Genomic DNA, 14,738 nt, shown 5'->3' with positions numbered 1-14,738 from the left:
CCAGAATCAGAAGAGAGCAGTCACATTAGACAGGAAGTTCTTCTGTAACTCAGACCTGGACACCTGGCTGTGTCCAGGCTGCTCTGGGGAGAGTTACCAGCCAGCGCTGCACCGCTCGGACATGTTCAAGTCTTTAAACGTTGAGGTTCCACGATGGACACTTCCACAACAACAACACCGGCCAGCTCAAACATACAGGACACCAAGTCTGACTAGTAAAATGTTGCTTTCATGACATGCCTTTCACTGAACTGGGTGCACTAGCCTGTAAGCTCAGTTTGTGACAGACCAGTGTTTCTGACATACTGACATCTAGAAGCAGGTAACTACTTCCTGAGATCTATACGTGCCCCATTTTACATAGGTTCACAGTTTCGGTTAAATTATAATAGAAACCCACATGGGCATAGCTGTGGAAATAGGCACACAGGGTCTGAATGAACAAAGATTCTCAACCATGGTTTCTGGACGATAAATTAAAAAAAAACTATCCTGAGTTCGTAAAGCTTACTTTCAAGATTATATAGAAAGGTAGTTAGTATTCACAAGTGGACATCCGGCTCACCTCTCAACACACCCAGAAACCCACTCGCACTTTCGTGCATAAACCTTTCTCGGACTCTAGCATTCAACTGGTACGCAAAATATGTGATGAAAACTTTGCCGGAATGCTAACGATGGAGCTAACTTCGCTAGCTTGAGCTTGCTAGTAGTTAAATCTTGAAATCTGGTGATATGCAGCGTTAGAGACCCTTAAAATCCACATCGGTACAGTCAACAGTTGTCTCCCGCTAGTTTGCTTACAACAAAGTCTGCAATAGTCTCACCCCGGGTGCATGTTAACCATAACCAAGTCCATTTAATACACATAAAACGCTTTGGCACAATGTCCACCCAACTAAATATTTGGTCCTCTTTCAAACTTCCGTGTCCACTCTTCCAGTCTTGCCGATTCTCTCTACCGTTCACCCGGACCCAGGCACTTGAGACACGGCGTAGACTCCTGCTTCCTCGGGACACCCAGGAGCTGTCAAGCAGTTAACTCACAAATCCTTCAACGCACTTACAGTTTCCCTTCGTTACCGTCCGCTCAGGCCGCGTACTTATTTAAAACTCTCTCGTTGAAGTATGAGAAACAAACTTCGGTCGGATAGCCGTCGCCGAGGCCGCCATATTTCCGTACGCAAGGTGGGTTACTAAAATCTGGGGGTGGGGATACGTTTAACGTCAGAGCGTGCGTGCGTGGGCTAGTGCCTACACGGGACTCTTGAGCGTTTGGCTTGAGGGCCCCGGTTGTTCAGGTCCCTCCGTTAAGTGAAGAGACATGGCATACCAGCATGCAGATTCATATTCCAGGCAGCAACCATGTTGTCAAATACACAACCATGACATCAACATATACTTAACAAGGTTTTACACAAGAGAAGAGCATAATGTGAATAGTAATTTTTATTACTCCAATGCAGTTAATGACTTGCAAGTATTTATTTCCCCCCCCCCCCCCCCAAAAAGGGAGTTTTCAACCATTATCACCTCTTTAGTTCTGTATAAAACATGTACAAAAAAGGTACACCTGCTTAAACAGAATAACAAAGGCCACTCCATCCTGAAACAGTCATATTTCCATACACAAGTTGTGTATGGAAATACACAACTTTCCCTTATACAAGTATAAGGGAAAGGTTTCCAGGTGTGTTGGAAACATGTTCTGGTCAGTCATCAGACAAGTGCATCAACAGGTTACATGCAAGTTTCACAAAATGTCCTGTATAAAAAGTCCTCGAAGCTCCTGGCCTCCTCAAGACAAGTTTTCGGTGCTCGAGTTTGGAATTTGGGATCCAGACAAGACTAGACTTCGGTGGTGTCCGGTCCAGTTGTGTTCCCTCCCTCCTGTTCCCTCTCTCCTTCCTCCTCTCCTTCCTCCCCTCTATCCTCCTGTTCTCTCTCCTCCTGTTCCCTCTCTCCTTTCTGTCTCCTCCTGTTCCTTCTCTCCTTCCTCTCCACCTGTTCCCTCTCTCCTCCTGTCTCCTCTATCCTTCCTGTTCCACCAGTTTCTGACGCGTCACCATCACAATCTCCTCCATAACCTCCGGTTTCAAGATGTCCTTGATCTAGAGACAGGAAACAGGAAACCACATCTCACATTAAGAAGACTAGCTCTGATGGTGGGTTGTAGACATCCTGAAAGAGCACCTTCGGATGCATATTTGGGGTCATTGGAGCATTTGAGTGCAGATCTAGAGCTAAATGAACATGATAGCTGTTACCTGATGAGGCAACGAGGACTCGTAGCAGTACAGCACACTGGTGTCATACAGGAGCACCATGTGAGCGCCCAGAGCCAGCAGGCAGTTCCTCAGCCTGGAGATGACCTCCCGGTCTGACAGAGACACAGGCTGAGCAGGACGAGGAGGAGGAGAGATGAATGATGTTTAAAACGTACACAAGACATAATACAAAAGCAGTTAAGACCTCTCAACAATCAAACCTTTTGGAATCAGACCACCTCCTCCTCCTCCTCCTTCTCCTCACCTCCAGGCTGGTGTGGTACCCCCCGGCCTCCTCCGCCTGCTGTCCTGGGGTGGGGTACAGCCACACAAAGCCGTTGTTCCCCAGGATGAGCGATGCTCCGCAGGGGAGGTTGTGGAAGTGAGTCTTCTGCCTCTTAATCAGGGAGGGCGACAGCTGCACCAGAACCCCCTGGCCCAGCTGCACAGCACAAGGGAAACGTCAGTCTGACTACCAGCTAGGTTTAGATCATTTACATTTAGTCATTTAGCAGACGCTCTTATCCAGAGCGACTTACAGTAAGTACAGGGACATTCCCCCGAGGCAAGTAGGGTGAAGTGCCTTGCCCAAGGACACAACGTCAGTGCATGACCGGGAATCGAACTGGCAACCTTCGGATTACTAGCCCGATTCCTTCACCGCTCAGCCAACTGACTCCCATCAAGAGCTAGCAGGTTCCAATCCCCTGTGATATACAGTACGTCTATGTTACACCACATACAGGAAGTGTACGCACTCCGTTACCTTTCCGTATTTCAGACTGCGTGTGTGCAGAGACAGCGCTCCATCTGAGAACACAGACTGCACTTCAGCCTGACACACAGTCAAGGATGACAAGAATTTCTTGAACGATGGTTGAACTGACAGCTGAAAACTGTTTGGGCCTCACTGATACTTTCAGCCACAGCAATAATGTAGACAGACTAAGAAAGTACAGCAGATCATGGATCAGAAGTGCCCAGTTCTAACAAGATTTCGGTGGTTCGTGCCAAAGAATAATGGAGAGTGGGTTTGTCATTTGTACTACGCTTATACAGACAGTTCCTTGACTTTCAAAACGATGCACTTCTGATACTTGATCTTCTGTTGTACTTCCTATATACTCGATCTGCAGGATTAGTCACTACATTAATAACAGGGCTATTGTGTAGCTACAGGGATAACAGGGCTATCGTGTTGCTAGGATACACTGATGAGGTCTCCCTCCTGCAGATAGTCCCGCATGGTCAGTTCGTCCTCAGCTGACCTCCTCCTCTGAACACACAGGAAGGAAAACATCAACAACAATATCAACATCTTCTAGAAGTTAGCTACCTGTTACACTAGTTAATCTGAATATAAGAGAAAGGAACTTAGTCCATCCAGGGTGGCATACATTCTACATTCACTACAACCTTAACTGGACCAGTAGTCCAACAGCACAGACTAGACTAGACTGAAGACATGATAGAGGGTTGCACTGACCAGCTCTCCTCCAGGCAGGTTGACAGAAGATAGGAGCAGAACAGAGTCTAGCCTAGAGTTGGTCTCCACCTTCCATCTCTTTTGCTGCACCTGCACAAGACACACATGCTCTCAGAAGTCATGTACTTTCCGTTTAATAATGCATTAATTTAGCTTTTAATAATGCATTCATTCATTCATTTAGCTTTCATTCAAAGCAATCCACAAGGGGGGATTTGAATGCGTGAAATCTGGATCAGCAGTCTGGCTTTAAAACTGAGCTAGAGGTCCCCATCGCACTCATAAGGCGTTCCCCTACTAGTAAGGGTGTGAGCCGTTCCCCTACTAGTGACGGTATGAAAGCTCAAGCCATACCTCGGTGATTCTGCCCACCACTACGTCTCCGACCTCTCCATTGAACCTGGAACCAAAGCAGACCGTGAGAGGGACATTTGATGCCTTATCTATTAGCATCACGTTTCCAAGAGCTCTCTGCGTCAGCCCTCTCTGATAACTCACCTTGTCTTAAGAGGACGCACACAGATCAGTTTGTTGACCCTCTCCACCTCTCCTGCTACAGAGGCTGTTAATTTGTCATCATCCATGTACGTGCCATGGCCCCTACGGAGGAAAATAAATCGCTGTTAAAAAGTATCCGTTCAAACAATACTACGAGTAAGGTCTAGACGTGAAAGCTATGCTGGCGAGTACCCCTTAATACTTAAGTTAATGGGATGCTACCAGATCCAACTGTTTGCAATACTGTACTAGCTAGCTAACTAGCTACGACACTTCCAGTCCTCGTGTCCACTGCTTGAAGCACATAATTACCTCATAAATCCGGAATCTGAAGTAAGCACATCACCGGGAACTACAAGGTCTTTTCCATCCAAAACAGACGAAGAGATTGATAACGACACTTGTTTACGAATAGTTGGTAATCTCATGTCAACAGCCATGCTTTCTGATTATTCCGCAATCCGTCGGCGCTTATAAATGACGTCATGAAGTCATTTAAACTCATTGTTCTACATAAACATTTCATTTATATTACACAATTGTAATAGCTTACTTCACATTCAACTAATACGTATACATGGCTACACACTTTGATACTGATTAAAAGTGAACACTGCCAGTCTACAAATTCGGTAAAGGCGTTTGGTACTATAGGTTGCTACTACAGTTGCCTGGTAACTAACGCCATCCTGTGGAATTTAAGATGAACTCGTCACCACCCGATATGCCACACTTTTTCAATTTGCCTGATGGGAGTTGTAGTTCAACAAGACTGAGGGAGCAGAGGATGATGGGAGTGTTAGTTCAGCCATGCCAGTTTGGACTATGTAGAACTTCATGGCCTACTGCAGTCTGATAGAGTTATTATGTCAATGTGACAGGTGCTATATTTAGGTAGTGTGATAAGGTGGTAATTTATTTGATCATGATTGGACATATTTGAGTATTGTCATTTATTTAGAATATAAAGAAAGGACATTTATTTACATTCACATTTATATACAGTTTACAAATTACACAAAGTTTTACAGGAATGTACAGAGATAAAGTGACAATTTAGTTTTGTGGACTTCAGACAGCAGATTGAAGCCTGCTTGACTTCATCTGGTACTTCAGATTTCTCTTTTTACTGTTGGCTTCTTGGTAGAGCTACAGGTGAACAACACCTGGAATGGTGTTGGTTGACATTTTTTAATGAAGTGAACAAGTAAAATAACAGGACTAGACTCAATGTAATCCCCATGTCCTCCCACAATGCTGTGTGGTATAAATGGGATAGGAATCCCATTAGAAATTCTGAAAAAAATAGGAATAAGCAAGTATAGACATTGGTCCTACAAACTGTAATTTTCGGGTAATTCATTCACACTCAGGCTCTATAAACAAGAGTAGATCTTCCTTTGGAACAGGGTGGTGACAATCACATACGACCATCATAAACATGATGCCACAGCTGGAAATAAGGCCACATCTAAAACGTATTGGAGAACAAAGTGTTCAGGCCATTTATACACACAGGCTCATTTAACAGTCTATAATATATCAGTCTAAACTTCCCTTTGTCATGAACCTGCTTGCCAGTGAAGACCATCTCACAAGTGTGGTCAGGAGTTTATCCTGAGCGAACCAAAACAACTCTGGTCTCCTGTTCCAGGCTGAACCAAAGCAAACTAGCGCCCTCCAGAGCATGTCAAGCTAAAGTGCAACATTGTTCAAGTCTCTCCCTCCCTCTACCCCCTCCCTCCCCCCTCAGAGCACCATGGTGGGGATGTGGTGCACCATCTGATGCTGAGACAGACTGGGTATCTGCGTGGGCGCAGGAGGAGGAGGAGGGGGGGGCTGGGAGGGGGTGTCCGAGCCGGCCGCGCCAGGACGATGCCGGGCGCTCTTCTGGTGCGCCCTCAGTCCCGCCAGCTGGGAGTAGGCGCTCTGGCAGACGTGACACTTGTACGGGCGCTCCCCGGTGTGCAGCCTCACGTGGTTACGCAGCGTGGACGACTGGCTGAAGCGGCGGTTGCAGAAGCGGCAGACGAAGGGCTTGTCCAGCGTGTGGATGCGCATGTGCGAGCGCAGGTTGCTGCGGGAGTTGAAGCCGCGGTGGCAGATCACACAGCGCATGCGGCTGGTGGAGGAAGAGGAGGAGGAAGAGGAAGAAGAAGAGGAGGAGGGGGAGCAGGAGGAAGAGCCATCGCAGGAGTGGGAATCTTCTGTGAGGAGAAAGAGAAGGGTGTGAGTTAAGGAGATCAGGAACTTTGAAGCGGAATGAACTTTCTGGTGGAATGCAACAGTCAGTGAGAAAACAATGTTTCACCACATTCAGGTAATTTCACAGATGTGAGACACTGAAAGCTCCTTGAGTAACGTAACACCATCTCAGACTGAGGTAGTCATGCGAGCTGAGAGGAGGGTGCTGCAGCTTAGTCAGATAGCGATCTGGGCTGAGGTTTAGCCACAATGGCCACAGACACATTAAACAGGCCTGAGGAGGTAATGGCTGGCCTACTGACCTCATTGTCTGTTTAATGGCTCTGATAGTGATCAGCTAAAGACGCTCTTTCCCCCCTCTCTTAACCTCTGCCCTCTCCTCTCCCTCCCTCCTGCACCCCCTGGCCCCCTCCCTCCCTCCTCCAGTCTCTGGCCCCCTCCCTCCCTCCTGCACCCCCCTGGCCCCCTCCCTCCCTCCTCCCAGTCTCTGGCCCCCTCCCTCCCTCCTGCACCCCCTGGCCCCCTCCCTCCCTCCTCCAGTCTCTGGCCCCCTCCCTACCTCCTCCAGTCTCTGGCCCCCTCCCTCCCTCCTGCACCCCCCTGGCCCCCTCCCTCCCTCCTCCAGTCTCTGGCCCCCTCCCTCCCTCCTCCAGTCTCTGGCCATCTCACCATTCCTGTTCTTCTTCTGCTGTTCCTCTTCCAGCCCGGGGACTCCTGGAATCCCCAGAAAAGTGTTCTGGGAGTTTCCGTACCACACCAGCAGCTCCTGGTCCGGGGGGATGGTCTGGAAGGGGGTCAAAGGTCAAGTAAGGAAGAGGACTAGTAGGTCGAGTGTTTGAGCGCTTCAGCTGTTCCGTCTGTGAACATCTTTCTAGCCAGCAGGTGGTGCTGTAGAGGAGCACTTATTGGTTTGCTTCAATATTCTGCTGTCCTAACCTGAGAAATATCGGCAGGTTTTGGAGCAGATTGTGTCTTTATATGATCTGCTAAGCAATAGGCTACCCTCTTCCCATCTCAGTTGCTCTACACCTGAGATCATTTCCCTATCTCAGTGCTAGACTCGAAGGCCCAGAGTGAGTGGTGGGGGACGTGGTCCTCACCTCCACAGCCTTGTAGAAGATGCTGCCTCCCAGCTGCATCACCTCCAAGTTCTGCTCCTGCTCGTTGCGAGCGCACTTGATGTACGTCATCCAGCTGCGCTGGTCCTCCTGGCTGGCGTCGATGAAGTAGCGCACCGAGCCATCCTTGTTGAACACCTGCAGGACACCAGGGGTCAGGGGTATAGCACAGTTTAGGGTGGAAGTATATCATAGCGGTAGTGTGTTTGCATGCAAATTAAGGTCACAGGTTCAAATTCCCCTCTGTCCATGGTTTAGGATGAAACAATCTGCTTAATTAGCATGTTATTGTTAGCACGTTATGAATAATATAATTTTATGAATGTATGTTTAGTGCAACAACTTACTCCCTCCTTGTAAAAGTTTGAAGTTCAGACAGCCATAAGCCTTTATTAACTAATATCTAGCAACTAGATAATGAGTGGGTCTAACTGGCATTTTACAAAGTCTCCGGCCCAAATTCCCCTTGGATGAAACCGTCTGCTGAACAAGCAGGTACAGGCCGTCTAAGAGGGTGTGTTTACCTCCCACATCAGGTTGTTGTTTCTCAGCTGGTCCACGGTGTCCGGGGGCACCACACGCCCGCTGAACGGGCCCATCTCAGTCCCCGCCTTGATCCACGTCTTGGAGAAGATGCCCAGGCCCTCACCGGGGACGGAGCTCTGGGCGATGATCACCTCGCTGGGGAGAACGAGGCTGGACAGCTTCTGCACCTCTGCAGACAGACGGGAGGAATGGGGGTCAGTCTGACGGAGGACTCCAGAAATACGCAATGAATACTGCGTTTCAAAGCCACATCTTTTTTAAACTTTAAATAGTAAGACAATGTTTTTTAAATCTGACATAGCCTATTAAACAAAATTATAAAGGATACATATTAGTCTATACGTATTTTGATTTATTTTAAATTCAGTAACATTGTCATGTTGCTCGCGGGGAGAGTTGGAACGTTTTGGAATTTCCCGGGAATTAGTCTGCATTTTGGTCACGAAATATTAAGCCAGATCTTATCCACCGTTTAATTCGATTAAATGAATGAATTGAAAGTTATTGTTGTAAAGAAAGCTCCTCGGAAAGCATTTTCATCCTCATTCAATTTATAAAAAAGAAAACTCTTGCGTTCCTTTAATGTCAGAATCAAAGAAAATGGTATTTGAGGCAGCGAAAAGACGTCCCGAATAATGGTCTTCTACTGCACAGGGTCCAGCAATCTGTCATGCTTCAGATGTGATATTCATTAAACCGTACTGGAAAGAAACGGCTAATTCCAAATTCATTATCCTTTTAAGAACTTTGTAGCAATAAATTTTCGCTGAAAGAAACGAAGACTTGTTTAAAAGACCCAGGAATTTCTCAAACAAAAAAATGGAAAGGCGATTAGATGGTTGACATGCAATGAATGGCAATAGAATTAGCCTTCACGGCGCATTATCTGAGGAACAGCAATCTTTTAAGGCAAGAGAATAAGAGGGTCTCGGAGCCCATAGCTGCCAGGGGAGGGGGGTAGGGCTGTCCGGAGATTGATGAATGCGGGATAAACCCTCAAAGAAAGGGAACCTTTCTCTCCTCTCGGTTTAAGTGGAAACTTTCTCAGGTCAAGCACAAAGTTAACCAAATGAATTTAATACCGTACGTCTTTCAGTCAGCAGCGGTTACACGCCTAACAAGCTTCTAAATGCGAGGTCTCAAAGCACCAAACGGGTTAATGCGTTAAATGGGTGAAAATAAAAGGGGTAAAGAGGGAAAATATAGAGAACAGTAATGAGAAAGTCACAGAAACCTTGGGAAGAAATCTAGAACAGAGGAGGGAAAGTTTCTTGGTTCATTCTGAACGGCAGCGTGTCGCTCGAGCAGACCTCACCGAGGTTTTCAATGTTGAATGCGTTTGGACTAAAGGCCCATTTCACGGTTTTATGTCAATTATTGTCAACATAGCAAGTGGGAAATTGTCATGCTTAGAAGGGCTGGATAGAGTTAATTAAATATAAAAATATATTTAAGGCTACGTATTAGTAATAGGCTATAATATATAGAACACACTTGACCCCAATATTTCATAAAACAGCTGTCATCTGAAATAAAATCATCTCAAAATAACCTATATTAAAATACAAATTACATCAAATAAAAACTATCAAGCCAATTTATATTTTTGGCCTACAACCACATTGCTTCATCATGAGCTTCATCATGAGCACATACACAGCAAACACAGACTCGGTTTAATGGTTGAGGTAAGTATCTGAATCCACAGGTAAATAAATGTGGCCTTCCAAACTCACCACCGGCGAAGGACTGAGCGAGGACCTCGGCGGTGAAGGCTGTCCGGGGGCTCGCGGCGCTCTGCCTCTCCTCCATCAGGTGGTCTCCCAGCACGTTCCTCCAGCGGCCGTACAGGAAGCTGTGTAGGATGTCTGAGGTGATGATATCTGACAAGGAGCGACTCTGACATTTAAATCCAGACTTCAGCACCACAGCGTCTGAAGGTAAGACCGAGCCCATGTTGGTGATGTGGCAGAGTGCTGATGTTTTTAGTCTGGTGAAGCGCTCAGGATGCAGAGAGGGTGTGTAAACTAGTCCTGCTCCCCTGACGGTTGGTGGAAAGTGTTCCACTGTCTCTGCGCGCGGCTGCTCTTTATAACAGTCTGGGCTGACCCCTGTCTAATTAGTTATTAATGACACTCCCCTTCTGGTGCGGACCTGTTTCTCGACAAGAAAATAATCATCTATTAGCAGGTCCTGCCCCTTTCATAAAGAGAAAGCGAGTGTGCGTGTGTGATAGAGTAAGAAGATGGAAAGAATCAGCAAGTGAGACAATTTGAAAGCAATTATTTAATGGTAGGCCGAGTAGCCAACTATTTTTTACACAAAATATTATTAAATGAGAACTACTGTTATCAAAAACTAAATAAGATATTTAGAATAAACACTAATTGGTTTAGAGATAGCGTGAACTTGATCAAAACAAAAGCTTTCCAAACGAGAAAATTCTATTGATTTTCTTTAAATCGAAATCATTATCCAAACCACTATCTTTAGAAGGCTATAAGAAAAATCAGATTTCACAATTCAGAAATCCAAACCGATGTAACATTTGGAAATATGAAATAGCCAAGCTAAATAACGTCTAATTTTGAGACAAATATTTGAACAAAGTAGACTAGGCTAGGTGTCTATGTAACCAATAAAAAATAAAAATCCCTTTAAGATGAAGTATTAACCTGTTCGTTTAGGGCCTTCGATAATATTTTTAATGTATATTATCAGAATGAGGTCATTGGGTCTGGGAGTTGCTTGAACATTTTTTTCTCAGACATTTCCTATTCATGCGGATGGAAATATTAATTTTTTTGTGTGAAGTTAGCGCGCGAATAGTAAGAATAGGAACAAGCTCACCGTCCTGCACATTGTTCCCGTGCGAAACATGCAAAACATGCAAAGCTGCTTTGACGTGGTTCACTTCTCTAGCTCTTGTTGAAGAAAGCGGTTTAATATTCATGGCAGCTCATAGCACCCCAGTATATTGTGACAGCGTTTAGATGAGTATATACACCCCTTTCTTCTCTCTCGCCACAGTTCTCCGTTTCCTTCTCTTCTTCGGGTTTGATGGACTGGGGTAAATGTTCAGTCCTCCTCTCCAGCGGATAGGACATCTTTATTCCACCCTGGCTAGCGGGGCCTCTATTCAGTTGCTCTTTAAGTAATGTCAAGGGGCTGAAAAGTGCTGCAAATCAATCTTTCATGGTGTTTTGAGGACAATTTGACATCCATGCACTCCCTATTCTCTCCCACAACTACAAGGGGATGGTCAGAAAATGCGGGCAAGTTGAGTTCTCTGCCGAATGCGGACTGTGTGGCAGTCTGCTGGGAAAACGAGTAGGCCTGTATGGATCCCAAAAAGACGGTAGAGCGAGTCTGGCTTTGAACGCAGAGATAGTGAAAAGGAAAAGGTGAGTGACAGGGCACGAAAAAAGATTACCGGGAAACAGCTGCTTTTTATGAACGCGCAGCCCCTCCTACATGTGGTCCCATTCCCAGATGATTCCTCCGCGCGCTGAATAGGATCCGTTCTCAAAGATTGATTTACATTTATTGCATTTCAGCATTCATTGGTCTTAAGAGGCTTCAAATCCGAACTAAAAGGCGAGGCCAGTGGGGTGGGACTGCTCCTAATAAAGAGGACTTAAATGAATTGAAATGGGGTAACGCATGAATTTGATTTGCTTATTTATGCATTAACCTGCATTATTAGAGGCTGCTAAAGACATGGCATGTCAGGATCTGTTCAACTGTTCTATTGAAAACTATTTAGACCATTATTTTCGCAATTTAAAGCTTATGAGTTACAATGGTGTGATTGACAGTCATTAAACACAATCAAGTTTTAAAAACGTCAATGTGAAAAAGAGTTTGAAAAAGGTTATTAAAAAAAAAATTCTAGCAGTTGTTAACATGTAAATGTCTGCCTTTGGCTCATGTTTCATAAAAACGAATTTTTCTTTTTAGGTGGATTAGGGTTCAATAAAACAGTTTCACGCTTTTCTAGGAAAATAACACAAAAAGTATCATGAATATACTAGAGATACATTTCCTATAATGTTAAAATTTTTATTACTATTATATTTTATACAAATATTAAAAAATAACATTATGAAGACCACTTATATTTCCAGAACATTAATTGGTATGTCATAAGATATTTAGTTAAAAAATAGTTTTGATAATAAAACATACATTTTACATCTTGAGATTATAATTTACTGCAATTATATAAATAAAATAATCCTCTAATCCCCAGCACCTTGTAAAGGAGGCAGCCGTCAGACTGGGGGCTGAGCAGAGACGACCAGAGAGACATTTTCCTGCAGCTCATATCCCCAGAGCTGCCCGGCCGGCTGTCTGAAGAGCATACCTGAGCGCAGCGACAGACTGGAGAGCGGCACCCAGGGGTCCTCCTGCGGGCGATTATAAAGAGATTAAGGTGTGAGCCCCCGTGGTGGGGCCGGCCAGGGCTTATCTCCAGGAGGGGAGAGAGGTGCACCGGGGGTGGGAAGGGGGGGAGAACACCTGCTTACAGAAACTGGAGCTCTTGTGAAGGGGAGGGGTCAAGGAACAAAAATGTGTGTGTGACGGTGTGTATCTACATTTCCCATCAGCAGCAAAGTGCTGAGATTTACTCTCAAATTTCAAAGCAAGTTCCACTGTTTAAAATGTAACACTGAAAGAGACGATACACCCACACACACAGAGAATCTGTCAAGGCCACTTGAGACTGTCACAAATACACGTATGAAACTAAAAATAAAGTTCAGCTACTTAGATCTGATTTTCTGACTCATTACTTTAGTTACCCGTTGTCATGGCAGCAGTGAAACTAGCAGTGTCAGCTTCCTGCTGTAGAGGTCTGCGTGTGTTGCATACTGGGAGATCAGGGCTCAACATGCTAGTAAACCCATCACACTGACAACCACCTTAAACTTAAAGAAATCATTTCGCTGACATATTTCTTTATCCCAAACTCCCAGTGAGCTATGCCTTTTCCTGGTCTTCCAGGCCTGCTCAGCATGCTGTCAGTTACAAGCCATGCTGTCCCATCATCCCTCAGGAACATGCGTGGTGGTCCAGAGGCTCGAAAGCTGAGAGAATCTTACTGAATGAGCACCGCCAGGGCTAGGTTCACCTGGGAAGAAGGTCATATTGTGACATCAGCATCCGTCCACATAGTTCCTTACGCTTGGGCGATCTGCCCACCAGGCCTGGACCCCCAGAGCAGCCCGTTACAGGACAGCAGGCTGGGGTACAGGACAGCGGGCTGGGGTACAGGACAGCAGGCTGGGGTACAGGACAGCGGGCTGGGGTACAGGACAGCAGGCTGGGGTACAGGACAGCAGGCTGGGGTACAGGACAGCAGGCTGGGGTACAGGACAGGACAGCAGGCTGGGGTACAGGGCAGCGGGCTGGGGTACAGGACAGGACAGCAGGCTGGGGTACAGGGCAGCGGGCTGGGGTACAGGACAGCAGGCTGGGGTACAGGACAGCGGGCTGGGGTACAGGACAGCAGGCTGGGGTACAGGACAGCAGGCTGGGGTACAGGACAGCAGGCTGGGGTACAGGACAGCAGGCTGGGGTACAGGACAGCAGGCTGGGGTACAGGACAGCAGGCTGGGGTACAGGACAGGACAGCAGGCTGGGGTACAGGGCAGCGGGCTGGGGTACAGGACAGGACAGCAGGCTGGGGTACAGGACAGGACAGGGCAGCGGGCTGGGGTACAGGACAGCAGGCTGGGGTACAGGACAGGACAGCAGGCTGGGGTACAGGACAGGACAGGGCAGCGGGCTGGGGTACAGGACAGCAGGCTGGGGTACAGGACAGGACAGCAGGCTGGGGTACAGGACAGGACAGGGCAGCGGGCTGGGGTACAGGACAGGACAGCAGGCTGGGGTACAGGACAGGGCAGCGGGCTGGGGTACAGGACAGGGCAGCGGGCTGGGGTACAGGACAGGGCAGCGGGCTGGGGTACAGGACAGGGCAGCGGGCTGGGGTACAGGACAGGGCAGCGGGCTGGGGTACAGGACAGGGCAGCGGGCTGGGGTACAGGACAGGGCAGCGGGCTGGGGTACAGGACAGGGCAGCGGGCTGGGGTACAGGACAGGGCAGCGGGCTGGGGGGTTCAGGATTTGAAAACAGCTGCACAGAATCATAGGGTAAGGTCCTCTATGGGGCTGGACCCCCACAGAGAGTAGTGAGGACAAGGAGAGTAGTGAGGACAGCCCAGCCTGTAGCGGCCAACAGGCTGGGCTGGACCAGGGATGGGTCTGGGCTAGGGACAATTAGAGCCAGAGACAAAAGAGCAAAGCACTGAAGATGGTGTATAAATAACAATGATCCTGACTACCTTTCAGTAGTTTCTGTTAAACGACAAATCTGGCAACATGAGCCCTTGTCAAGAGGATCCATGTTCTCAACTAGCGAATACAGCTGCCAAAACACTCATTCCCCCCCCCCTCCCACACACCAGCAGCAGGACAAGAATATCAGTTCAGATGCTTTAAATCACCTCCTGTACCTCCTCCCTCATCAGCAACAAGCCTGGACACCTGATGAAGACCAATGAATGTTTGTGTTTTAATGCAGTATTTACGATCTAAATAGTTATCATGTCA

At 47.0% G+C, this 14,738-nt stretch overlaps 2 protein-coding genes across 2 annotated transcripts; both read right to left on the bottom strand.

The window, feature by feature from the left end:
- Positions 1–1,504: 1,504 nt before the first annotated feature.
- On the bottom strand, positions 1,505–4,709 carry exosc2 (exosome component 2). The gene is made up of 9 exons (XM_067258583.1): positions 4,564–4,709; positions 4,252–4,353; positions 4,108–4,153; positions 3,754–3,843; positions 3,478–3,543; positions 3,034–3,102; positions 2,533–2,709; positions 2,268–2,396; positions 1,505–2,111 (listed from the first exon to the last, which is right to left on the bottom strand). The coding sequence occupies exons 1-9, from the start codon at positions 4,689–4,691 to the stop codon at positions 2,031–2,033; spliced, it is 888 nt and encodes a 295-aa protein (XP_067114684.1). The 5' UTR covers positions 4,692–4,709; the 3' UTR covers positions 1,505–2,030.
- A 1,291-nt stretch (positions 4,710–6,000) lies between these two features.
- On the bottom strand, positions 6,001–10,076 carry LOC136964453 (PR domain zinc finger protein 12-like). Its single transcript, XM_067258581.1, has 5 exons — positions 9,857–10,076; positions 8,099–8,289; positions 7,557–7,712; positions 7,126–7,240; positions 6,001–6,458 (listed from the first exon to the last, which is right to left on the bottom strand). The coding sequence occupies exons 1-5, from the start codon at positions 10,074–10,076 to the stop codon at positions 6,001–6,003; spliced, it is 1,140 nt and encodes a 379-aa protein (XP_067114682.1).
- Positions 10,077–14,738: the final 4,662 nt, after the last annotated feature.

Source organism: Osmerus mordax, chromosome 20 (genome assembly GCF_038355195.1).
Source record: "Osmerus mordax isolate fOsmMor3 chromosome 20, fOsmMor3.pri, whole genome shotgun sequence".
Classification (NCBI taxonomy): Eukaryota; Metazoa; Chordata; class Actinopteri; order Osmeriformes; family Osmeridae; genus Osmerus; species Osmerus mordax.
Note: the sequence above shows the minus strand (reverse complement) of the source record. Positions and strands in the feature narration are given on the sequence as shown.